Source organism: Anomaloglossus baeobatrachus, chromosome 12 (assembly GCF_048569485.1).
Source record: "Anomaloglossus baeobatrachus isolate aAnoBae1 chromosome 12, aAnoBae1.hap1, whole genome shotgun sequence".
Lineage (NCBI taxonomy): Eukaryota > Metazoa > Chordata > Amphibia > Anura > Aromobatidae > Anomaloglossus > Anomaloglossus baeobatrachus.
The window spans coordinates 67,714,194-67,740,465 of NC_134364.1; the positions used below are offsets into that span (position 1 = coordinate 67,714,194).

The 26,272-nt window shown below is 49.8% G+C and overlaps 1 protein-coding gene across 1 annotated transcript in view; it reads right to left on the bottom strand.

Moving 5' to 3' along the window:
* The window catches only part of ATL1 (atlastin GTPase 1), a 49,938-nt gene that overhangs the window by 11,237 nt on the left and 12,429 nt on the right, over positions 1-26,272 (bottom strand). The window contains exons 3-9 of the mRNA XM_075330795.1: positions 24,799-25,046; positions 24,564-24,698; positions 23,925-24,029; positions 14,165-14,215; positions 13,943-13,999; positions 8,653-8,745; positions 7,914-8,052 (exon numbers count right to left, since the gene is read on the bottom strand). Of these exons, the coding sequence (XP_075186910.1) occupies positions 7,914-8,052; positions 8,653-8,745; positions 13,943-13,999; positions 14,165-14,215; positions 23,925-24,029; positions 24,564-24,698; positions 24,799-25,046 (828 nt within the window). The remainder of the gene's footprint in view (positions 1-7,913; positions 8,053-8,652; positions 8,746-13,942; positions 14,000-14,164; positions 14,216-23,924; positions 24,030-24,563; positions 24,699-24,798; positions 25,047-26,272) is intronic.

Consider the following 26,272-nt stretch of genomic DNA (forward strand, 5'->3'; position numbering starts at 1 on the left):
AACAACCAGCCCGAAGGGAACAGGGGCGGGTGCTGGGTCTCCCAATAGGAGCTAGAAGAAAAGGAATTTACGGTAAGTAAACAAAATTCCCTTCTTCTTTGTCGCTCCATAGGGAGACCCAGACAATTGGGACGTCCAAGAGCAGTCCCTGGGTGGGTAAAAGAATACCTCAATAAAAAAGAGCCGAAAAAAACGGCCCCCTCTTACAGGTGGGCAACCGCCGCCTGAAGGACTCGCCTACCTAGACTGGCGTCTGCCGAAGCATAGGTATGCACTTGATAGTGTTTCGTGAAAGTGTGCAGACTAGACCACGTAGCTGCCTGAAACACCTGCTGAGCCGTAGCCCGGTGCCGCAATGCCCAGGACGCACCCACGGCTCTGGTAGAATGGGCTTTCAGCCCTGAAGGAAGCGGAAGCCCAGAAGAACGGTAGGCTTCGAGAATCGGTTCCTTGATCCACTGAGCCAAGGTTGACTTGGAAGCCTGCGAGCCCTTACGCTGGCCAGCGACAAGGACAAAGAGCGCATCTGAACGACGCAGGGGCGCCGTGCGAGACACGTAGAGCCGGAGTGCTCTCACAAGATCCAAAGAGTGCAAATCCTTTTCACACTGGTGAATTGGATTAGGGCAAAATGAAGGCAAGGAGATATCCTGATTGAGATGAAAAGGGGATACCACCTTAGGGAGAAATTCCGGGACCGGACGCAGAACCACCTTATCCTGGTGAAACACCAGGAAGGGGGCTTTGCATGACAGCGCTGCTAGCTCAGACACTCTCCGAAGTGATGTGACTGCCACTAGGAAGGCCACCTTCTGCGAAAGACGTGATAGAGAGACATCCCGCAGCGGCTCGAAAGGTGGTTTCTGAAGAGCCGTTAGCACCCTGTTAAGATCCCAGGGTTCCAGCGGACGCTTGTAAGGTGGGACTATGTGGCAAACTCCCTGCAGGAACGTGCGGACCTGCGGAAGCCTGGCTAGGCGCTTTTGAAAAAACACGGAGAGCGCCGATACTTGGCCCTTGAGAGAGCCAAGTGACAAACCCTTGTCCATTCCGGATTGAAGGAATGAAAGAAAAGTGGGTAAGGCAAACGGCCATGGAGTAAAACCGTTGTTAGCGCACCAGGATAGGAAGATTTGCCAAGACCTATAATAGATCTTGGCGGACGTAGGCTTCCTGGCCTGTCTCATGGTGGCAATGACATCCTGAGATAACCCTGAAGACGCTAGGAGCCAGGACTCAATGGCCACACAGTCAGGTTGAGGGCCACAGAATTCAGATGGAAAAACGGGCCTTGTGACAGCAAGTCTGGGCGCCCACGGTTGACCCACCGTGAGATGCCACAGATCCGGGTACCACGACCGCCTCGGCCAGTCTGGAGCGACGAGAATGGCGCGACGGCAGTCGGACCTGATCTTGCGTAACACTCTGGGCAGCATCGCCAGAGGAGGAAACACATAAGGCAGTCGAAACTGCGACCATCCTGAACTAACGCGTCCGCCGCCAGAGCTCTGTGATCCTGAGACCGTGCCATGAAGGCCGGGGCCTTGTTGTTGTGCCGTGACGCCATGAGATCGACGTCCGGCGTTCCCCAGCGGCGACAGATCTCTCGAAACACGTCTGGGTGCAGAGACCATTCCCCCGCGTCCATGCCCTGACGACTGAGAAAATCTGCTTCCCAGTTTTCTACGCCCGGGATGTGAACTGCGGAGATGGTGGAAGCTGTGGCTTCCACCCACTGCAGAATCCGTCGGACTTCCCGGAAGGCTTGACGACTGCGAGTGCCGCCTTGGTGGTTGATGTATGCGACGGCAGTGGCGTTGTCCGACTGGATACGGATCTGCCTGCCCTCCAGCCACCGATGAAAGGCCAATAGGGCTAGATACACTGCCCTTATTTCCAGAATATTGATCTGAAGGGATGACTATCGGAGTCCAGGTTCCCTGAGCCCTGTGGTGGAGAAAAACCGCTCCCCACCCTGACAGGCTCGCGTCCGTGGTGACCACAGCCCAGGTTGGGGGTAGGAAGGATTTTCCCTGCGACAGAGAGCTGGGAAGGAGCCACCACTGAAGTGACGTCTTGGTTGCAAGGGAAAGAGAGACGTTCCTGTCGAGGATGCCGAACGCCTGTCCCATTTGCGGAGAATGTCCCATTGGAGTGGCCGAAGATGGAATTGCGCGAACGGGACTGCCTCTATAGCTGCCACCATCGTCCCCAGGAAGTTCATGAGGCGCCTTAAGGGGTGTGACTGACTCCGAAGAAGGGATTGCACCCCTGCCTGCAGAGAAAGCTGTTTGTCGCTCGGAAGCTTGACTAACGCTTGCTGGGTATGAAACTCCATCCCAAGGTACGTCAGTGATTGGGTCGGTGTCAAATTGGATTTCGGGAAGTTGATGATCCACCCGAACCGCTGGAGAGTCGCCAGAACGACAGATAGACTTTGTTGACACGCCACCCGAGACGGGGCCCTGACTAGGAGATCGTCCAAGTAGGGAATCACCGAGTGGCCGTGAGAATGCAGGACCGCCACAACGGATGCCATGACTTTGGTGAAAACCCGTGGTGCTGTCGCCAAGCCGAAAGGCAATGCCACGAACTGGAGGTGTTCTTCCCCGATGGCGAAACGCAGGACACGTTGATGCTCGGGTGCGATCGGTACATGGAGATAAGCATCCTTGATGTCGATCGATGCTAGGAAGTCTCCTTGTGACATTGAGGCGATGACCGAGCGGAGAGATTCCATCCGGAACCGTCTGGTTCTCACATGTCTGTTGAGTAGCTTGAGGTCCAGAACGGGACGGAATGACCCGTCCTTTTTTGGCACCACGAACAAGTTGGAGTAAAATCCGCGACCACGTTCCTGAAGGGGAACGGGGATCACAACTCCTTCCTTCTTTAGAGCGGCTACTGCCTGAAAAAGTGCGTCGGCCTGAGCGGGGGGCGGAGAGGTTCTGAAGAAGCGAGCCGCAGGACGAGAGCTGAACTCTATCCTGTAACCATGAGACAGAATGTCTCTCACCCATCGGTCTTGAACATGTGGCCACCAGGCGTCGCCAAAGCGAGACAGCCTGCCACCGACCGAGGATGCGGTCAGGGGAGGCCGAGAGTCATGAGGAAGCCGTCTTGGAGGCAGTGCCTCCTGCGGCCTTTTGTGGGCGAGACTTGGATCGCCACGCATAGGAGTTCCTCTGGCCTTTCTCCGGCCTGTTGGACGAAGAGGATTGGGACTTGGCGGAGGGACGAAAGGACCGAAATCTCGATTGAACCTTTCTCTGTTGAGGTCTCTTAGGTTTGGCCTGGGGTAAGGAGGAATCCTTTCCTTTGGATTCCTTAATAATCTCATCCAATCGTTCGCCAAACAAACGGTCGCCAGAAAACGGCAAACCGGTTAAGAACTTCTTGGAAGCCGAATCTGCCTTCCATTCGCGCAGCCACATGGCCCTGCGGACTGCCACAGAGTTAGCGGATGCTACAGCTGTACGGCTAGCAGAGTCCAGGACAGCGTTCATGGCGTAGGATGAAAAGGCTGACGCCTGAGAGGTCAAAGACGCAACTTGCGGAGCAGAATTACGTGTGACAGCATTAATCTCAGTCAGACAAGCCGAGATAGCTTGGAGTGCCCACACGGCTGCAAAGGCCGGGGCAAAAGACGAGCCCGTGGCCTCATAGATGGACTTCACCAGGAGCTCAATCTGTCTGTAAGTGGCATCTTTTAGCGATGAGCCATCTGCAACCGACACCACGGATCTAGCCGCCAATCTTGAGACTGGAGGATCCACCTTGGGACAGTGAGCCCAACCCTTAACGACTTCAGATGGGAAGGGGTAACGCGTGTCAGTGAGGCGCTTAGTAAAGCGCTTGTCCGGGACCGCTCTGGGCTTCTGGACAGCGTCCCTGAAGTTAGAGTGATCAAAAAACGTATTGCGTGTACGTTTGGGGAACCGAAACTGGTGTTTCTCCTGCTGAGACGCCGACTCCTCTACAGGAGGAGGCGGGGGAGAGAGATCTAACACCTGGTTGATGGACGAGATAAGATCATTTACTAAGGCGTCCCCCTCAGGTGTATCAAGGTTAAGGGCGACGTCAGGGTCAGAGCCCTGAGCTGCGACGTCCGCCTCGTCCTCCAGAGAGTCCACAAGCTGGGATCCCGAGCAGCGAGAGGAAGTTGGGGAAGAGTCCCAGCGAGGCCGTTTAGCCGGTCTAGGACTACGGTCCGGGCAGGAGTCTTCCGCCTGAGACCGAGGGGCCAACCTATGAGCGCGCTGTGGCGCGGACCGAGAGGGGCCTGGAGGCGACGAGCCAACAGGGGCCGGGGCCTGTGAAAGGTCCGGTCTGGACTGCAAAGCCTCTAGCAGCTTAGAAGACCATTTGTTCATAGACTGTGCAATGGATTGAGAAAGTGACTCAGAGTTTCTCAGCAAAAGAGGCGAACTCTATCCCTGCAGCCTGGTCAGGGGGAGCAGGGGGGTCTACATGAGCCGAGGGGCCCACCAGTGTCCGAGGCTCCGGCTGAGCAAGCGAAACAGGGGTCGAGCATTGCTCACAGTGAGGGTAGGTGGAACCCGCAGGTAACATAGCCCCACAAGAGGTACAGGCCGCAAAAAAACCCTGTGCCTTAGCAGCTTTGCTCCTTGTGGACGACATGCTGTTGTCTCCTAGGAGAGTGATCACTAAGGGTATATGGGAAAGGGGTATACAGCCCACCGAACAGATAGATATAGATATATACGTATCTAATCCGGCACCCTAGGGGGACCAGCACCGGGTGACCGGTGTGGCTTACCGACCGCTAACGAGCGGAGTGTGTCCTCCAGATTCCCTGCCTTGGATCCCCCGGAGCTGCAGAGCTGTTCACTGAGAATCCTCCACCGGCAGAATCAAAAAATGGCTGCCGGAGCTCTCAGGGGAGGAGTGGAGCCGTGGGCGGCGCCAGCAAAGTGCGGGAATCTGGGGTCCCCACAGTGATCAGTGAGGGGGGAGGAAACATGCAGGATGCTCCAGCCCTCACATCCGACGTCAGGTCGGTAATCCCGCCCTTACCCCTGACAGGCAGGCCCGGGGGCGGGATTTTTGCGACTAGGCCGCGATGAAGCCGGGGACTAAATTTGAGACCGCGCCCGACAAGCAGGCACGGTCGGCGCGGAAGTCCACCGGCCTCCTGAATTCAGCAGCCGCCGCGGCTTCCGGGAAGAAGGTGCGCTCCCTGCACAGTCCCCTATAGGGACACAGAGTACCTTTGAGTTGCAGGGCCCGGTCCCTGAGGTTGAAGAGGCTCCGGTCCGGCAGGTTCCCACAGGGGCTGCGGATGGAGCACGGTCCCAGTAAATGGATGACCGCTTAGGATCCCACTTCTCCCAGAGCCGCTTAAGGGATGGTGAAGGAGACGGCATGTGGCTCCAGCCTCTGTACCCGCAATGGGTACTTCAACCTTAACAACACCGCCGACGTAGTGGGGTGAGAAGGGAACATGCCGGGGGCCCTCTTTTCTTCCAACCGACATAACTAAGTTGAGAATGCATGAGTGGATGTGTGCCTCCTTCCACACAAAGCATAAAACTGAGGAGCCCGTGATCCACGGGAGGGTGTATAGGCAGAGGGGAGGGGTTACACTTTTTAAAGTGTAATACTTTGTGTGGCCTTCGGAGGCAGAAGCTATACACCCCAATTGTCTGGGTCTCCCAATGGAGCGACAAAGAAAGCTACAGTTACGTTTTTGGTGATAGAACCATTCTCGAACGTAACTCAAACTGCCGAACTTTAAGCAAATCGTTCGAGTTCGTCGAACGACTGAAACACCCCCCAAAATCACTCGAACATGAAATTGGCGAACCGTTCGACTCGAACATCGCTCAACTCTACCTACTATCCACCACCCTTTCAATCCTCTCCACAGTGCTGCACTGTTCTACATCTCCTCATCTCTGACAACCACCCTACCTATGCTCTCCACAGTGCTACACTGCCTTATATTTCTGCCCTCTGTCTACCACTCTACCCATCTTCTCCACAGTGCTGCACCAGTCTACATCTCCTTTTTGTCTCTGTTTACCACCCTAACCAACCTTTATACGGGGCTGCACCAACCTACTTTTCCTCCTCTGTCAATCACCCTACCAGTCCTCTCCATAGGACTTTGCCACCCTACTTCTCCTTCCTCCCCATCTCTCACCCTACCCATCCGGTCCACAGTGCTACACCACTTTACATCTCCTTTTCATCTTTATTTACTAACCTAACCGTCTTCTCCACAGGGCTTCTCCTCCTGCTCTGTCTATCAAACTACCCATCCTCGCCACAGTGCTGCACTTCCCTACATCTCATCATCTGTCTACCACCCTACTTACACTGGTTCTCTGGATATGGCTACTCTGGACAGTTAGATGAAATCATGATCCCACAAATTTCTTTCACCCAAAAATACTTCATACTTGTACATACACAGATACAGTCTTGTGGCTGGCTCATACATTTTATGTGTACTACCCTGCTTTGTATAAAATATAAACACCCACAAAAATGGCCTGTTGTATACAGGACAATCCCTGAAAATAATATTACCCCCTCCAAAAAAGCCAGAATAAAAATAAATAGATTTTATTAGTATTATGATAAAACATATACAGGACGGTTCACGGCACCATACACTAAACAATTAACATCTGATAACTTGTTATGTAAGAGACAATAGTGCCTACAAACATTCAATGGTATTAAATATAGAAAAATGAATATAGTCGAATGTGATTACTCTTGTATAAGGTGGATCCAGGTTACCTCACATTGTATTATGCAAAATATTTGACTTTTTTAGCTATTCTTCACTTAGTTTGTGCATGTGTTGTTTAATGTATGGTGCCGTAAACCGTCCTGTATTTATGGGTTTTAATTCTCCTTTTTTAATTATGTTTTATCTTGAATACTAATAAAATCTATTTTTATTTGGGCTTTTTTTGCTTTCAATTCCTTTTGGGGTAATATTTGTATAAAATATGTCTGCACCAATATACAATACAGGCATTTTTGGATCTAATGTCACCCCTATGTGCTCAGAGATTGTAAAGTCTTGTGATTAGAGCAATCCCTCCTACATTTGTTTGTTTCTCAGTAATGACTGGGATGGGAAGAACCCTTTAATTTATGCACAAAGCTTAGGTATAAAGCTGGGTTCACACATAGCGACAACGACGTCGCTGTTACGTCACCATTTTCTGTGACGTAACAGCGACCTTATAAGTTGCTGTTATGACCGCTGCTTAGCTGTCAAACACAAGCAGACGCAGCAGCGATCATAACGACATGCGTCGCTGTGAAAGCGATGCTGCGCTTGGTAACTAAGGTAAATATCGGGTAACCAACCAAAGTGCTTCTCTGGTTACCAGATATTTACCTTGGTTACAAGCGCACACCGCTTAGTGCTGGCTCCCTGCACTCATAGCCACAGTACACATCGGGTTAATAAGCAAACCTTTGCTTATTTCCCGATGTGTACTCTGGCTGTGTGCAGGGAGCCGGCAGCGTGAGAGCGGCGGTGCTAGTAACTAATGTAAATATCGGGTAACCAAGGAAAGGGCTTCTTGGTTACCCGATGTTTACCGTGGTTACAGATTACCGCAGGCTGCCAGAAGCAGGCTCCCTGCTCCCTGCTCGCTTCAGTTCGTCGCTCTCTCGCTGTCACACACAGCGATGTGTGCTTCACTGCGGGAGAGCAACGAGCAAAAAATGAAGCAGGACATTCAGCAACGAGGGGCGACCTCACAGCAGGGGCCAGCTCGTTGCTGGATGTCACACACAGCGACAACGACGGGACGTCACTGCTACGTCACCGAACATGGTGACGTAACAGCGACGTCGTCGTTGTCGCTATGTGTGAACCCAGCTTTAGAAGGCTAACACAAAGTACTGTCCTAGGCACCTACCTTTAAGTTTGCCATCAAATTTTGGATTTGTAGCCACAGTGAGCCCTGGATGCGGCAGGAGGAAGCAGGAGATGTTGGTGAAGCAAGAGTGGATATGTTTTCTCACATTCTGCAGTTCTTCATGTTGGTTTTCGGATACCTGGAGACACAGAGCAGCAAGTGTTCACTTCATGGTCTTGGTTAAATCTACATGCAGGCTCGGATTGGCCCACAGGAAGACCGGAGAACCCCCGGTGGGCCACTTTGCAGTAGTACGTCACTTACCCCCCAACATAATCACTTGGCACAATACTCTTGTTTCACTATGTACTAACAAAAAACCCAACTCATTATTCATTATACAAACTGCTCAGTAACATAGGTACATTTATGAATGTATGTAGTTGACCAGTGGGCCCCCAGTGTCAATGTTACTGGTGGGTCCCTGCCTGACACTGATACAGGTGTTCATTCCCCAGCAAATACTGGGTTGAGGCCGCCTTAAAGGCTCAATACGGTTTAATGTCACATTAATGAACCACTTTCGATTGATCATTACATTAGAGGACCGTCCGTTTTCACAAGATTTTTACATGATCCACTGAATTTGGAAAATGAATATTACAGGTTGATCTCTATGTGATCACCTGAAGATAAGCGGTAACAGAGGCAGTGGCAGTGAATTATCCCACTTCTACAATTTAAAGCACTTGTATAAGAGCAAGTCTGTTTTATCCATAGGCTTTATGTAAAAACTTACCTTCAGACGTTTCTCTAAAAACTTTGATCCTCCCTCTGAACCATATGGGAATTCATATGGAAAGCTCCAATCACGTACCAAGAAAATCAAAGACTGTGAAAATAGAAAAAAAAAAAACAAAAATACAAAAATATTATTTCTGGCACCATATACTGTATCTGGTTCCTACTATTGGTAAAAAAATATTTTTTCCCCCTTTTTGCACAGTTTGGTTACAAAATCTGCAACCTTTAGATGTCACAGAGTGATTTTTTTCAAACTTTGCCGACTGTCATGGCGGCGTTGGGATCTGTTCAAACAACTGATTCTGACACTCCGCCTGATAACCTCTCTGATGTCTGTGATCAACACAGGCAAACTCGGGCGTCAACCTGCAGAGTGGTAGTTTATAAGCAGGCTAGCAAGAGTTAATCTCTGCTAGTCTGCTTGTTAGTCTCCTTTGGTCACATGTTGTGGGGGGAGCCAATTAAATCTGGTCCCCTCCTATATATGCTGACTAGATCCTTCCTTCTGTGCCAGCTATAGTTATATATCTAAGCTGGTCTGTTGAGGTGTTGTGATCCAGGCTATCTGGTGATTGTAGTACTTGTTGCTTAGTGCGGTTGTGGCGTTAACCCTTGATGCTACCTTCCTGTGCTTGCTTTTCTCCTGAGTCTGTCATTGTTTATTTCTGTGTGTGCATTGCGTCAGAGTTTTGGATTTTTCTTGTCTGTCTTTATCTGTGTTTCCTTTTCACTCCTGCCCCTTCCGTCCCTGGTGGGAGGGGGGAATCAGTCCCTCACTTACCCACATTGTGACAATAGATTTGACTTGCATATAAATCACTCTGCTGGTGCACCTCGCCTTGCACAGTATACGGCTGGATTCACATGTCCAACATTCTTGGGCCGAGTATGAAGTGCTCAGTCCGGACCGGCGACGGGTCTCCTGATCCGAACTCGACAGCCTCATATATGTATCTCTGTCTACCACCTGCACTCAGTCCAAACATTGTGGGCCATACTCAGACCATGAATGTTGGATTTGTGAATCCGGCCTAAAGATGATAACTACTGCTGACTGAGCAGGAGAAAGGAGTAAAGGTACCTTCACACATAAGGAGATCGCTAACGAGATCGCTGCTGAGTCACGGTCTCTGTGACGCAGTAGCGATCCCGTTAGCGATCTCGTTATGTGTGACATCTACCAACGATCAGGCCCCTGCTGTGAGATCTCTAGTCGTTGCAGAATGGTCCAGGCCATTTTCTTCAAAGGCGATGTCCTGCTGGGCAGGACACATCGCTGTGTGTGACACTGTGTGACAGGGTCACAGTGACTGCTGAGATCGTTATACAGGTCGCTACTGCGACCTGTATTGTTCCTGCATTGCTGGTAAGATCTGACTGTGTGACATCTCACCTGCGACCTCCCAGCGACTTACCTGCGATCCCTATCAGGTCGCATCGTTTTCGGGATCGCTGGTAAGTCGTTGTGTGTGACTGGGCCTTAAATCTCATCCACATACTGTTAAGAAAATCCACAGCATAAATTGACCCTCGGGTATGATGCATGATGAGCCCCAGCTCATAAGAGCTTCAGGACAGATTATGCATCAATGCAAGAAAATGTATCTGCATTATGAAACAAATGCCTTTTTCTCTCATATTATGGCACATTAGCCCCAGGAAGGAGCCGGTTTATCAGGAAGGAGCAGCGTTCATCTACAAGTGTGCAGACATTCTCTGGATGATCCCATGCTTGACCCGTGCAGGGAGCTCGCCTGGGAAGATCTCCAAAATAACTTGTGATTGGAAACATGTGCGACAAGACACGACACCGGCCATCTCCAAGACATCCTAATCCCATTCTTCATAAATAAAACATGTTTGTGACATTTCCTTCCGGCTATTTCTCCACTGTGCCAGGAAAAATATGTGTAGGTTAACGGGATTGCATGTAAACAGCCGGGGGTGAAATATCATGTGCAGATAAGGAATAGTAATTTATTCATTTATATAATTGGCATATTTAAAAAGGACATGACTAGGCAGTGTCTGTTCACTTTAGGTGGTCTCCAATTTGTGGCTGTCTAACTGTAGCACTCCCAGCAGCCTCAGGCTGTGAACATACGACTCTCAGCCAGAGGAAGAAATAGAAAATACCGTGTAATTCGGAGCCAGAGCAGACGGGTGGGTGTTTCCATCACATTCAGGGTGTTTCAGTGTTTACAGAGAACAGCAATGAGCTAATCTGAGTATGATGAAGTATGGGAAGAATGTGCCTGAAATATCATTAGAAAAGTCTCCTGAAAATCGGGTCAACAGTCTTTGCGCCTTCCATTTCTTCAATAAGTGAATCTGTATTGGAGGAGGAAGTCGGCGTGCAATGGCCGAGGCCTGGAGCTAATAGGCGGTTGTTTTGTTTGGCACACCGGTCTACAGCTGGACTCCCTCGGTATTAATGACAGACTCCGGGCTCCAGAACGCACCCAACTGTACTACACTGAGTCAGCAGAGCTACGAGCCAGGGAAAGGGGAATGACTATAGCATAGAAGTATGCACAGTGCACCGCCACATCATACACATTACTCAAAGATACAGGGAGGAACTCCCCTTTAATCTGCCGCAAGGAAAAATCCATAGTCACACCAAATAATGCAGTGCGCATTGAATTCTGCAGTATGAGTCAATTTAGAAAGCAGATATTTTGTAAAAAATGCACGTAAATTGGTGACATCTCGTCCAATCCATCAAGCTACTACATTAATATTTTCTGCCACAAATCTGTAGCATATTCACTATGTGGGAACAAGTCTGTAAAGTTCCGAATTGTAGAATGATCCACAGTAACCAAAGACAAGGTGGTATCGGAGAATTTCACCATTTTGAAGTTCGCGGGCATGACTGGGTCCATGTGCAGCTTCGTGCGCTCATCCCCACTGGCGCTGGAATGATCTGACCAGTCATGTCCACCAAATTGCAGAACGTGAATGATTCTGTGTGTGTCAGCAGTGTATTCCCCAGCATAGCCGGCTGATCAGGAGCTGCTGGCATGTACACGCACAAGTCTAGTTTGTATATCAGACTAGCACTAGTGATGAGCGAGCACTACCATGTTCGGGTACTCGGTATTCATAACAAGCATTTTGATGTTCGAATGGGTTTGATTCGTTAACTGTGTATGATTGAAGTCTATGGGGAACTTGAGCACTACTTATGAGTACCTAGCACCCGAGTATGGTAGTGCCCACTCATCACTAGTTACAAGTACTGAGCACCTGAGCATGGTAGTGCTCGCTCATCACTAGTTACAAGTACTGAGCACCTGAGCATGGTAGTGCTCGCTCATCACTAGTTACAAGTACCAAGCACCCGAGCATCGTAGTGCTCGCTCATCACTAGTTACAAGTACCAAGCACCCGAGCATCGTAGTGCTCGCTCATCACTAGTTACGAGTACAGAGCACCTGAGCATGGTAGTGCTCGCTCATCACTAGTTACGAGTACAGAGCACCTGAGCATGGTAGTGCCCACTCATCACTAGTTACGAGTACAGAGCACCTGAGTATGGTAGTGCCCGCTCATCACTAGTTACAAGTACTGAGCACCCGAGCATGGTACTGCCCGCTCATCACTAGTTACGAGTACAGAGTACCCGAGCATGGTAGGGACTGCTTATCACTAGTTACGAGTACTGAGCACCCGAGCATGGTAGTGCCCGCTCATCACTAGTTACGAGTACAGAGTACCCAAGCATGGTAGTGACTGCTTATCACTAGTTAGGAGTACAGAGCACCCGAGCATGGTAGTGCCCACTCATCACTAGTTACAAGTACTGAGCACCTGAGCATGGTAGTGCTTGCTCATCACTAGTTACGAGTACAGAGCACCTGAGCATGGTAGTGCCCACTCATCACTAGTTACAAGTACCAAGCACCCGAGCATCGTAGTGCTCGCTCATCACTAGTTACGAGTACTGAGCACCCGAGCATGGTAGTGCCCGCTCATCACTAGTTACGAGTACCCGAGCATGGTAGTGACTGCTTATCACTAGTTAGGAGTACAGAGCACCCGAGCATGGTAGTGCTCACTCATCACTAGTTACGAGTACCAAGCACGGTAGTTCCCGCTCATTACTAGTTACGAGTACTGAGCACCCAAGCATGGTAGTGCCCGCTCATTACTAGTTACAAGTACTGAGCACCCGAGCATGGTAGTGCCCGCTCGTTACGAGTACTGAGCACCCTGAGCGCTCGCTCCTCACTACAGCATCCTGAAATGTTTTTTCCATGCGGAACTGAAGTCTATGTGGAAAATAGCTCATGTGCACTAGAACAGTGGCCGACATTAGGTCCATGTGCCGTCCATTCTTCACACAGACAGCACACTGTACACTAGGCTAGTGAATTACAATACCATGACATGTCCTCTCCTCTCGGCTACATAGCCAATAACTCTTCTAGGGGCCCCTATTGGTTCCATTTTCGCCAACAGAGAACAAAATGTGTCATTGTCCTCAGTAGACTTGTTTTTTTTTTCCATCTGTATGGGAAAATGCTTCCCACCTATATGATGCAATTTCCATAAAATCCCACTTTATCAGGTGCATAAGCCCAGCCATGAGTCCTCTCAATGATGGGCATGAGCTTAGAAATCCTCTGTTTTATACACTGTCAGCTTTAACTTCATTCCTGACACTTTCTTCCCTACGCACAGTAGTGGGGAGAAAGATGTCAATTAGAGTTGAGCGAGTACCTAACAATTTGTACTCGCTATACTCATAACGTGTGCTGTCTAATACTCACATATACATTCCGAATAGTGTGTGCAATGCAAGTTAATGGGGAATACTCGCAAAGTAACGAGTAACCCGAATTCCGCACTATTTATTACTCGCACAAGTTTTTCCCCATTGATTTGCATTGAAAACACTATTCGGAATGAATACACGAGTATTAGACTTTACTGGTTATGAGTATAGCGAGTATGAATAGTTAGGTACTCGCTCAACTCTAATGTCAATCAGTGGCAGGAGAAGTCTGCAGATCACTAATTCAAAGGACTAATAAGCTTGTACACATCACTGACTCCTGCTCACTCTGCAGCTGAAAAATTGTGATTTTTCTTTTTTAAGTGACTCCATATTCACCATTAAATAGCCGAGCACTCTGATATAGCAGCATAAACCTGGTGACATATGCCTTTTATACAGTGACACACATCACAGCGTCCCATCTCAAGTATACATTGGGAAATCAGCTTTATTTTTAATTTTCCCTTTAACAAATAGAGCTATCCAATAATTAACTGACCTGAAATGGCTTCAGGAATGTCTCCTCCATCGCCAATCTGCCATATTCTGTGAAGAGCTAGATGTAGGGGGGGGTGGGGGAGAAATCAGATAGTTATATACACTTTATTTATCATAAGATGAATCTGCAGCAAAGTTTACATGCATCATGAAAATTTAATTTCCAAAATTTTTCAATTGCATAGAGACATGACTTGGCCTTGAGGAGTAAATGAAGAATTACCTGTAAGTGTTGCAAATCATCTTCTTGCACATTCTGAGACAAATTGTAAACCTTTAGAAAAATAAAAAATTAAAGGTTTGGCATAAATGTTAAGAACACTTGTAATACATTGTAAAAGATTTTATCATTTTCTGACCACCTCATTTCAATTGCAGCTCCTCTCTGACTGTAGAGGGTATGAGAACAATCACTAGTGATTATTTTTCATGGTATCAGACAGGGGTTAAAGGGAATCTGGTAGGTGATTTTGTAGTACAATACTAATGTTATTTTAGATAGGGCTTAAGGAGACCTTTCAGGGTCAGTAAGTTTTATTGCTCTACCTTATCCTGTTATCTTGCTGTAAGCTCTGTTGAATTCAGGGTCAACTGCACATTAGTCATGTGTATGTAAATTTACATATTCACTGCTCCTCCCCACCCACCTCTCAGTGCATTCAATATCGCTGCTGAGAGGTGGGAGGGAGTATGGGTGGGGAAGCAGTGCAAATTCAGTTAATTGCGTTTTGCCACGATTTGGTGCGTTTTTTTGCTGCGTTTTGCTGCGTTTTTGCTCACTGCGTCTTTATGCGTTTTTTATCAGTGAACAATGCCATTAAAGATTGTTGGAAAAAAAAAAAAAGGTCTGATGTCATTTCCTTCTTCAATATGTTCTTCATTCTCCACTAGTGTATGCAATAGAGCAGACAGCTGCAGAACTACAAGGCTCAGCATGCTCCATACAGGACTGTATGGTGGAGGGAGAGGCAGAGGGAGCAGAACTACAAGGCTCAGCATACTCCATCCAACAGTGTATGCAGGAGAGCAGACAGCAGCTGCAGAACTACAAGGCTCAGCATCCTCCATCCAGGACTTATGCAGGAGTTTTTTGCCCCCCAAAAAAATGACGTGGGCTTCGCCATATTTTTGTATGCTAGCCGGGTACAGCAGGCAGGTACGGGCAGCCCCCAACCCCCAGCTGCCTATTTGTACCCGGCTGGGAACCAAAAATATAGAGAAGCCATTTTTTTTTTTATTTCATGAATTTCATGAAATAATTAAAAAAAAAAAAAATGACGTGGGCTTCGTCCAATTTTTGAGTCCAGCCGGGTACAACTAGGCAGTTGGGGATTGGAATCCACAGTGCAGGGTGCCCATGCTTTCTGGGCACCCTCGCTGTGAATTGCAGTCCCGCAGCCACCCCAGAAAATGGCGCTTTTATAGAAGCGCCATCTTCTGGCGCTGTATCCAACTCTTCCAGCTGCCCTGATGCCGGGTGGCTCGCTGGGTAATAATGGGGTTAGGGCTAGCTGTATATTATCAGCTGGCCCTAAGCCCGAAATTCATGGTATCACGCCAATATTAGACATGGCCACCATGAATTTCTAGTAAAGATAAAAAAAAAATCACAACACACAGAAAAATATTTTTATTAGAAATAAAACACAACACAATTAGTGACTCCATCTTTATTGAAATAAAGAACCCCCCTCCGCAGTAATCCTGGGTCAAGGGTCCCGCGCCGCCCAATCCGGATCCAATATCATCTGATGGATTTGCTGGAAGGCAAAGCGATCAGATGATGTGTCAGGTTCTAGGGGCTGAAGCACATCACACATCAGCTGATTGTATAAAAGCCGTTTATACAATCAGCTGATGCATCGGTGCAAAAAAAAAAAAAATACTTATGTGCTGATTACCGGCAGCTCCAGGAGCGATTGGAGGAGTCTGATCCCGTCCGATCGCTGCAGCAGCTGCCGGTAATCAGGGATGAAGTCTCCTGACGCATCCGCTGACAGGTTAAACCGGCCGGGCGCCCGCGTCACCGCGATACTTACGATCAGCTGATGCGTCAGGTGACTGCATCAGGTGATCCATCGCAGGTCCTGCATCTATCGGAGGTGTCCCGGCCGTCTGCACACAGCTGGAGCGGGGGTGGCGATACCGTGAGAGGAGATGGGAGCAGGCATGGCACCGGGAGTCTGCAGACATGTATTATTTTTTTTTTTTTCTACTGTTCACTTTTGTTTTTGCAGCCGCTTCCACCTCCCGCCCGAACATGGCGCCGCACGGCAGCATACATGCACAGGACTGGAGGTGGACGCGGCGGTGACGGTACCGGGAGGATTCACGCTTCTGTATTTACTGACAGAAGGAATCCTCTTCCTGTACATGTCACTTTACTACCCACCTCCTGCGTTTATAGCTGCGTTTTTGGTCTTAGAAACGCACCAAAACGCACCAAAACGCAGCTATTTGCGTTTCTCATTGCGTCTTTCAACATCCCATTGCATCAATGGATGAAAAGCGCAGTGAAAAACGCGGGAATAATTGACATGCTGCGTTTTTGTGGCACAACAAAAACGCAGCTGAGAAAAGAAGGGAATTTTGTTTACTTACCGTAAATTCCTTTTCTTCTAGCTCCAATTGGGAGACCCAGACAATTGGGTGTATAGCTATTGCCTCTGGAGGCCACACAAAGTATTACACTTAAAAGTGTAAGGCCCCTCCCCTTCTGGCTATACACCCCCAGTGGGATCACTGGCTCACCAGTTTTAGTGCCAAGCAAGAAGGAGGAAAGCCAATAACTGGTTTAAAGACCAATTCAATCCGAGGAAACATCGGAGAACTGAACCATACCACATGAACAACATGTGTACCCGAAAAAACAGAAAAACCCCGAGAAAACAGGGCGGGTGCTGGGTCTCCCAATTGGAGCTAGAAGAAAAGGAATTTACGGTAAGTAAACAAAATTCCCTTCTTCTTTGTCGCTCCATTGGGAGACCCAGACAATTGGGATGTCCAAAAGCAATCCCTGGGTGGGTAAAAGAATACCTCATGATAGGGCCGTCAAACGGCCCTCTCCTACAGGTGGCCAACCGCCGCCTGAATGACTTATCTACCTAGGCTGGCGTCTGCCGAAGCGTAGGTATGCATCTGATAATGCTTGGTAAAAGTAAGTAGACTCGACCAGGTGGGTGCCTGACACACCTGCTGAGCCGTAGCCTGGTGCCGTAATGCCCAGGATGCACCCACGGCTCTGGTAGAATGGGCCTTCGGCCTTGAGAGAACCAGAAGCCCAGTAGAACTGTAGGTTTCAAGAATTGGTTCCTCGAGCCCCCGAGCAAGGGTGGATCTGGAAGCTTGCGACTGTTTACGCCGACCAGCGGCAAGGACAAAGAGTGCATCCGGGTGGCGCAGGAGCGCCATGCGGGAAGTAGAACCTGAGTGCTCTCACCAGAACCAACAGATGCAAATCTTTCTGAAATTGATGGACTGGACGAGGACACAAAGAAGGTGAGGTGATATCCTGATTGATATGAAAATGGGATACCACCTTAGGGAGAAATTCCGGAACCGGACGCAGAACTACCCTGTCCTGGTGAAGGACCAGGAAGGGAGTTTGTATGAGAGCGTTGCTAGCTCGGAAACTCTCCTAAGAGACGAGACCGTTACTAGAAGGCCACTTCCCGTGAAAAACGGGAAGGGAGACATCCTTCAAAGGCTCGAAAGGCGGCATCTGGAGAGCAATTAGAACCTTGTTCAGATCTCAGGGCTCTAACGGCCGCTTGTACGGAGTGCTGAGAAGACAAACTCCCCGTAGGAACGTGCGTACCTGAGGAAGTCGTCGTTTCTGAAAAAATACAGATAGCGCTGAGACTTGTCCCTAAAGGGAACTGAGCGACAACCCATTTTCCTACCTAGATTGCAGGAAGGAAGGAAACATAGACGATGCAACCGGCCAGGGAGAAACACCCTGCGCCGAGCACCGAGATAAGAACATCTTCCACGTCCTGTGGTCAATCTTGGCGGACGTTGGTATGCTAGCCTGTCTCATGGTGGCAACCACGTCCTGAGGTAATCCTGACGACAGTAGGTTCCAGGACTCAATGCCACACCATCCGGTTGAGGGCCGTAGAATTCAAATGGAAGAATGGCCCTTGAGACAGCCAGTCTGATTGGTCTGGTAGTGCCCCCGGTTAGCCTACCGTGAGGCACCACAGAACCGAGTACCACAACATCCTCGGCCAATTTGTAGCGACGAGGATGGCGCGGCCGCAGTCGGTCTTGATCTAGCGCAGTACTCTGGGCAACAATGCCAGAGGTGGCACCTAAGGTAGCTGGAACTGCGACCAATGCTGAACTAAGGCGTTTGCCGCCAGAGCTCGATGATTGTGAAACCGTGCCATGAAGCTGGCACATTGTTGTTGTGCCGTGACGCCATTAGATCGACGTCCGGCCTCTGTCAGCGGCGCCAGATCTCCTGAAACCCGTCCGGGTGAGGAGACCATACTCTTTCGGCCACACCTCAGCGACTTAGGAAGTCAGCTTCCTAGTTTCCACACTTGGGATGTGAATTGTGGATATGGTGGATGCCGTGTCTTCCACCCACATCAGAACCTGCCGGACTTCCTGGAAGGCTTGCCGGTTGCGCGTTCTTCCTTGGTGGTTGATGTATGCCACCGCTGTGGAGCTGTCCGACTGAAGTCGGATATGCTTGCTTTCCAGCCGCTGTTGGAAGGATTGTAGGGCAAGATACACTGCTCTGTGTTCAAGAACATTGATCTGAAGAGTGGACTCTTGCTGAGTCCACGTACCCTGAGCGCTGTAGTGGAGAAAAACTGCTCCCCACCCTGATAGACTCGCGTCTGTCGTAACTATCGCCCAGGACGGGGATAGGAAGGACCTTCTTTTTGACCAAGAGGTGAGAAGAAGCCACCACCGTAGAGATTCCTTGGCCGCCTGAGAAAGAACGACGACTCTGTTGAGGGACGTCGACTCCTCGTCCCATTGGCGGAGAATGTCCCATTGTAGTGGACGCAGTAAAACTGCGCGAAAGGAACTGCCTCCATTGCTACCATCTTACGTAGGAAGTGCATGAGGCGTCTCAATGTGTGCGACTGGTTCTTAAAGAAGAGCTTGCAGCCCGTAGTGAATGCTGTTTGTCTAGCGGCAGCTTCACTATGGCTGAGAGAGTAAGAAACTCTATGCCTAGATATGTTATCGATAGGGTCGGGGTCGGATCTGACTTTAAAAAGTTGATGATCCACCCAAAACTCTAGAGAGTCTCCAGCGCAACGTTCGGGCAGTGTTGGCATGTTTCCTAAGAGAGTGCCTTGACAAGTAGATCGTCTAAATACGGGACCACAGAGTGACCCTGAGAGTGCAGGACTGTGACTACTGCTGCCCTGACCTTGGCGAAGACCAGTTGGACTGTCGCTAGCCGGAAGGTAGAGCTACGAACAGAGGGTGTTCGTCTCCTATAACGAAGCGTAGAAACGCTAGTGCTCTGGATCAATCGGCACGTGTGGATAAGCATCCTTGATGCCTAATGATGCTAGGAAATATCCTTGGGACCTTGAGGCGATGACATGGCGGAGGGATTCCATCCGGAACCGCCTGGTGTCCACGAGCTTGCTGAGCATTTTTAGATCCAGAACGGGACGGAACGGCCCGTTGTTATAGGTACCGCAAAGAATTTGGGGTAAAAACCGTGACCTTGTTCCTGAAGAGGAACGGGGGTCATCACTCTTTCTGCCTATAGAGTGCACCCTGTTTGCAGAAGAGCAGCGGCCCGGCCGGGAGGTGGAGAAATTCTGAAGAATCGAGTTGGAGGACGAGAAGTGAGCTCTATCCTGTACCCGTGAGACAGAATGTCTCACACTCAATGGTCATTGACCTATGGCAGCTAAATATCGCCAAGGCGGGAGAGCCTGCTACCGACCGAGGCCGCAAGTCATGAGGAAGCCGCCTTGGAAGCGGGTTTTCAGACTGTCGCTTTTTTGGGCGAGACTGAGCCCGCTAAGAATCTTAGCTCCTCTGATCCTTTTGAGTCCACATTGGACGAGGAAAAATGGGACCTGCCCGAGCCTCGAAAAGGCCGAAAACCCTGACTGCCTCTTGCTCTGTTGGGGTTTGTTGTGTCCGGGCTGAGGAAAGGATGAATCCTTACCCCTGGACTGTTTGATGGTTACATCCAACGCTCACCAAACAGTCGGTCAGCAGAAAAAGGCAACTGGTTAGGCAACCTTTTTTGGAAGCAGAATCTGCCTTCCATTCACTTAACGAGCAGACCAGGCTCTGCTTAAAAACACGGAGTAGCGGAGGCTACCGCCGCACGGTTCGCAGAGTCCAGGACAACCTGAATCGCGTAAGAAACAAATGCAGACATTTGAGAGGTTAAGGATGCCACCTGCGGCACAGATGTACGTGTAACCGTGTCAATCTGTGTAAGACAAGCTGAAATAGCTTGGAGTGCCCCAAGGGAGAGAATGCCGGAGCCAACGGTGCGCCGACAGCCTCATAGATGGCTTTCGACCAGAGATCCATCTGTCTGTCAGTGGCATCTTTGAGTTTGCAGTTCCATCTCCCACTGCAACTATGGATCTAGCTACAAGCCTGGAGATTGGAGGATGCCGCTCGGGACATTGGGTCCAGTCCTTGACCAAGTGAGGGGACAGGGATAACGTGTATCCTAAGCCGTTTGGAGAAGCGCATATCTGGATAAGCGTGGTGTTCCTGGACTGCCTCTCTGAAGGCAGAGTGGTCCAGAAAAATACGTGAAGCTGACTCCTCCACTGGAGGAGCTGTGGGAAATAACCCACATTCTATAGATGGACGCTATAAGATTATTTACTATGGCGTCACAATCAGGTGTATCCAGATTGAGAGCGGTCTCAGGATCAGAATCCTGAGCCGCTACTTCCGCCTCATTACACAGCGAGTCCTTCTGTTAGGACCCTGATGAAACCGAGGCCGCTCATAGCGAGCCCACTTAGGCTGTCTGGGACTGACGTCCGTGCAGAGCCGTGACTCTGGGATGCGTGTGACATTCCCGGAGCTGTTAGTTATTCACACTGAGGGGGGCCATGGATCAATGATTCAACAGTGCCCATATTGTGAGAGACATGTCCGGACTGCTAGGCTTCTAGTATCATAGCCATAGTCTCAGAAAAACTGTCAGTAAATACTGCAGACACCGTCCTCATCCCCTGGCCATTAGTGCATACAATGGGAGTCTATGTACCTGCCGGCCGTATAGCCGTACATGCTGTACCAGCTGTATAGAAAAACATGTGGTTCTGCACCTTTGTTTTACACAGAGAATATGCTGATAACTCCTCCGCATAATCCAGGAGGGTATATACAACGTGCGACCAAACAGTGCAATGTATATAGTACAAGCACATCTATAAGTGCACTTCTGCACTAGTGGGGTTAGCACCACAGGTGCTGCTTAACGCCTGTTACAGCGATTGTGTGACTATCAGAATGCCAGGGTCTTCCACACTTGTCTCTGTATCGTACAGAAACTGACACTAATGGCTGCCGGTGTCCTTGTAGAGAAGGAAGCCGTGGGCGTGCCTGAGAAAGTGCGGGAATCCGGATTCACAGTGCACACAGTGAGAGGGGTGGAGTATGCAAAACATACTCCAGCTCTCAGCTCTGCTCTATGCAGCGTCACGCCCCTACCCTGACTGTCAGGGCTGTGGGCGGTAACGAAGGGAGACTAGGCCCAGAAGCCGGGGACTCGAGTTAACAGCGCGGCCGCCGTAAAAGCGCGGGCCGCGCTGAAGTCCCCGGCGCACCACAAGTGCCAGCCGCGCCGCAGTTCCAGCGGCCGGCGCGACCGATTCATAGAAGTGGCCAGCGTCCCGCCCCTCTCCTGACTGGCAGGTCTGGGGGCGGGAACGAACGGAAGCAGGCCGCAAAAGCCGGGGACTCTAGTTATCAGCGCGGCCGCCGTAAAAGCGCGGGCCGCGCTGAAGTCCCCGGCGCACCACAAGTGCCAGCCGCGCCGCTGCCAGCGGCCGGCGCGACCGATTCCTGGAAGTGGCCAGCGTCCCGCCCCTCTCCTGACTGGCAGGTCTGGGGGCGGGAACGAACGGAAGCAGGCCGCAAAAGCCGGGGACTCTAGTTATCAGCGCGGCCGCCGTAAAAGCGCAGGCCGCGCTGAAGTCCCCGGCGCACTACAAGTGCCAGCCGCGCCGCAGTCCCAGCGGCCGGCGCGACCAATTCCCATAAGTGAGCCTGCTTCAGCAAAGCTGAATGAGGCCATGGCACAGGCGCCGCAGCGCTGATGTCCCCCGGCGCACTACAACACCCAGCATGCTGCGGTGTGAGCGCCAAATGCACGGGGACACAGAGTACCTTGAGGAAGCAGGGCCATGTCCCTGATGTACTCCGCTCCATCCAGCATCTTCTCCAGGGGCTGTAGATGGAGCACGGTCTCAGTGCCTGGAGACCGGTAAATCCCACTTCACCCAGAGCCCTGTAAAAAGGGATGGGGAAGGAATCAGCATGTGGGCTCCTGCCGCCGTACCCGCAATGGGTACCTCAACCTTACAAACACCTCCGACATACAGTGGGGTGAGAAGGGAGCATGCTGGGGACACTATATGTGTCCTCTTTTCTTCCATCCGACATAGTCAGCAGCTGCTGCTGACTAAAAAGTGGAGCTATGCGTGGATGTGTTGCCTCCTTCGCACAAAGCACAAAACTGGTGAGCCAGTGATCCCACTGGGGGTGTATAGCCAGAAGGGGAGGGGCCTTACACTTTTAAGTGTAATACTTTGTGTGGCCTCCAGAGGCAATAGCTATACACCCAATTGTCTGGGTCTCCCAATGGAGCGACAAAGAAAAATCGCTGTGTGCTGACAGCAAAAATGAAAACTCAGACTTTGCTGGGGAAGCAAAGTCATGCAGTTTTCTGAGCAAAAACGCACCCGGAAACTGCGCAAAAACGCCGCGAAAAACGCACTGTGTGAACTTACCCTAAGATTTACTATCACTGATGCCAGCATGACAGTTGGGAGGTGGGAGAAGTGAATATACAGTTTGTACTCACATATGCTTGATTAGTTACTACATCACACTGAATCCTACAGAGCTCACACCAAGATAACAGAGTTAGGTAGACCAATAAAACTTAGGCTATGTGCACACACTGCGTTTTTTTGACGCTGCGTTTTTGTGCGTTTTTGGCCGCTAAAAACGCACAAAAAAGTACCCGCGTCAAAAAAACACATCAAAAAATGCATGCGTTTATGCCGCGATTTGGTTCGTTTTTGGCTGCGTTTTTGATCTCTGCGTTTTCCTGCGTTTTTCCAATGCATTGCATGGGGGGAAAACGCAGAAAAACACAGGAAAGAATTGACATGTTCATTTTTTTAAGCAGCTTAAAAAAAAAAAGTTGTGTGCAGACAGCAAAAATGAAAACTCATAGACTTTGCTGGGGAAGCAAAGTCATGCAGTTTTGAGGCCAAAAACACACCCGAAAAACGCACAAAAACGCCGCGAAAAACGCACTGTGTGAACTTACCCTTACTGATCCTGAAAGGTCTCCTTAAGCTCTATATAAATATAACATTAGTATTGTACAACAAAATCACCTGACAGATTCCCTTTAAAAAAAATTCTAGTCAACTAATGATCCAGTGGTGTGAAGAGGTTGCAAAGTGGGCAATGGCATTGAACCCATAACCCCAATGGTACCCAGAGTACAACTCACCACATATGAGTACACGAAAGTGATGGAGACTTGAAGAGATTTCTTCAAAGTGACCAACATTATCAAGTTATATTCACATCATTTGGCTAAGGATTCACCATACTAATGCTTGTATGAATTGCTGCTCACAGTGCAATCACACCGACTCTCATTATGTTAAATTGCAATTTTTGGTCATAATGTGTATTTTAAGACATGAAGTCATCATGTAGCCGAATTGGTTTATGCCATGGGCAGGCAGATGCGGTAATTTAACAGTGTAAATACATACCTGAATGGAGCTGATCATTGTGCTCAGAGCAAACACTGTGGCGGAGTCTCTCAAAGTTGACTGACTGTCAAATGTCCCTTGTGTGTCCATCAGCAACACTGCAACCTGCAGGATAAAAGCAAAAACCCGCTGAATTCTATGTCGTTTTGCTGTTTATGACATTGAACATATGGAGTCAATGAAGAGAAACTGAATACTGCTGAGGAGTGTCAGGGTCTTAACGATTTGTCTAAAAATTCAAGAAACTTAACTAGCTGCGGGAAATGATAGAAATATAAAAATGATGCCGTAATGTACATTCTAGCCTCACTGCTGAGGCCAGTGATTGGCTGCAGCGGTCTTTTACAGCATGTCATTAGTCAAAAAATGTAACGGAGACTGTCAGGGACCACGGGAGCATCCATGCTACAGAAGCTCCTTTAGGGTTATATGAGTTTATATAGTTTTGCATATCTCTCTTGCACTTCTAAGTCCTGCAAACATCTTTTTGGGGAAGGTAAGTAAAGTGCAGTTCAGGGTATTTACAATAAACTGAGCATATGGAGAAAGCTTTTTTTGAAAGTAGACAACCACAATCATTGGAAAAAAACAAGTCAAAAACTTTGAGACCATTTTTTCCATTTGGCACAATTTTGTCACCTTTTTCCCATCAGGCTTGTCCACTAGGAACACTTCACTCCATATCTGAATTCCTGTAGTTTCTCGTTCCGAACCACCTCTCCATGAAAAACCAGACAGTGGCGCGTTATAATCTCCAAGCCAATCTACGGGCTCCTAAAATCAGAAGTGTCATGGGGTCAGATGCCTCCACTAATATAATCTATAAATGCAGCCAGTAAACATTTAGTAAGATAAGGTGCAAGTAAATAAATACCGTCTTATACATGTATCGCAGCATAAAGTCCATGAGGAAGGACTTTCCTTTTCTGAATGCTCCGGCCACTGATACGGCCACAACCTCCTTATCCCTCACGTCTTCAGAGAGCAGAATTCGGTTCAATGCCCCTTCATCCAGCTCAAAGGAATGGTCGTCTTTAACAACCAACACCTGCACCGGTTGGGCCTTTTTCTCGTAGTCTTCCTCTTCGGAACTCCAGTCATAATTTCGGTCAGAAAAGCCACCTAGAGTAACAAGGAGACACCAAAGTCATTAATATGTGAATGATTTAGTAATGGCTGCTATAACAGCTTCCAGTTTTCTGGAAAGACTTTTTACAAGATTTTGGAGGAGTCAGTGGGAATTTTTGTCCCTTCATCCAGAAGATCATTCATGAGGTCAGAGCCTGATGTTGGGGAGCGGTCAGGCTAACAATCTCCATTGTAGTTCACCCCAAAGTACGGCTCGGCATTGTGCGTGGTGATGCACGGGTTGGCGTTGTGCGCGGGCGGCGATGTACAGCTGCAGCTGCTCGGCCATGAAGCTCCTGGCGCAGTGTTTGTGCTGATATTACCAGAGAAGGTCAGCACTCGGCCCCCCGCTCTTTAGCATTACAGATGTTATGCACTGCACAGGGGGCGAGGGATCGGATGTTATACGCCTGGGATAATGAGTACAGAGTTTATATGCTTAAGATAACTGGGCTGGAGGCTATATGACAGGGATAACTGTGCCAGAGATTATATGACTGGGTAACGCGGCCGAAGGTTATACACCAGGGGTAACTGGGTTGTAGGTTATATCGTGGGGGTAACAGGGCCGGAGGTTACACGCCGGGGGTAACAGGGCCGGAGGTTACACGCCGGGGGTAACTGGGCCGGAGGTTACACGCCGGGGGTAACTGGGCCGGAGGTTACACGCCGGGGGTAACTGGGCCGGAGGTTACACGCCGGGGGTAACTGGGCCGGAGGTTACACGCCGGGGGTAACTGGGCCGGAGGTTACACGCCGGGGGTAACTGGGCCGGAGGTTACACGCCGGGGGTAACTGGGCCGGAGGTTACACGCCGGGGGTAACTGGGCCGGAGGTTACACGCCGGGGGTAACTGGGCCGGAGGTTACACGCCGGGGGTAACTGGGCCGGAGGTTACACGCCGGGGGTAACTGGGCCGGAGGTTACACGCCGGGGGTAACTGGGCCGGAGGTTACACGCCGGGGGTAACTGGGCCGGAGGTTACACGCCGGGGGTAACTGGGCCGGAGGTTACACGCCGGGGTTAACTGGGCCGGAGGTTACACGCCGGGGTTAACTGGGCCGGAGGTTACACGCCGGGGTTAACTGGGCCGGAAGTTATACGCCGGGGGTAACTGGGCCGGAGGTTACACGCCGGGGTTAACTGGGCCGGAGGTTACACGCCGGGGTTAACTGGGCCGGAGGTTACACGCCGGGGTTAACTGGGCCGGAGGTTACACG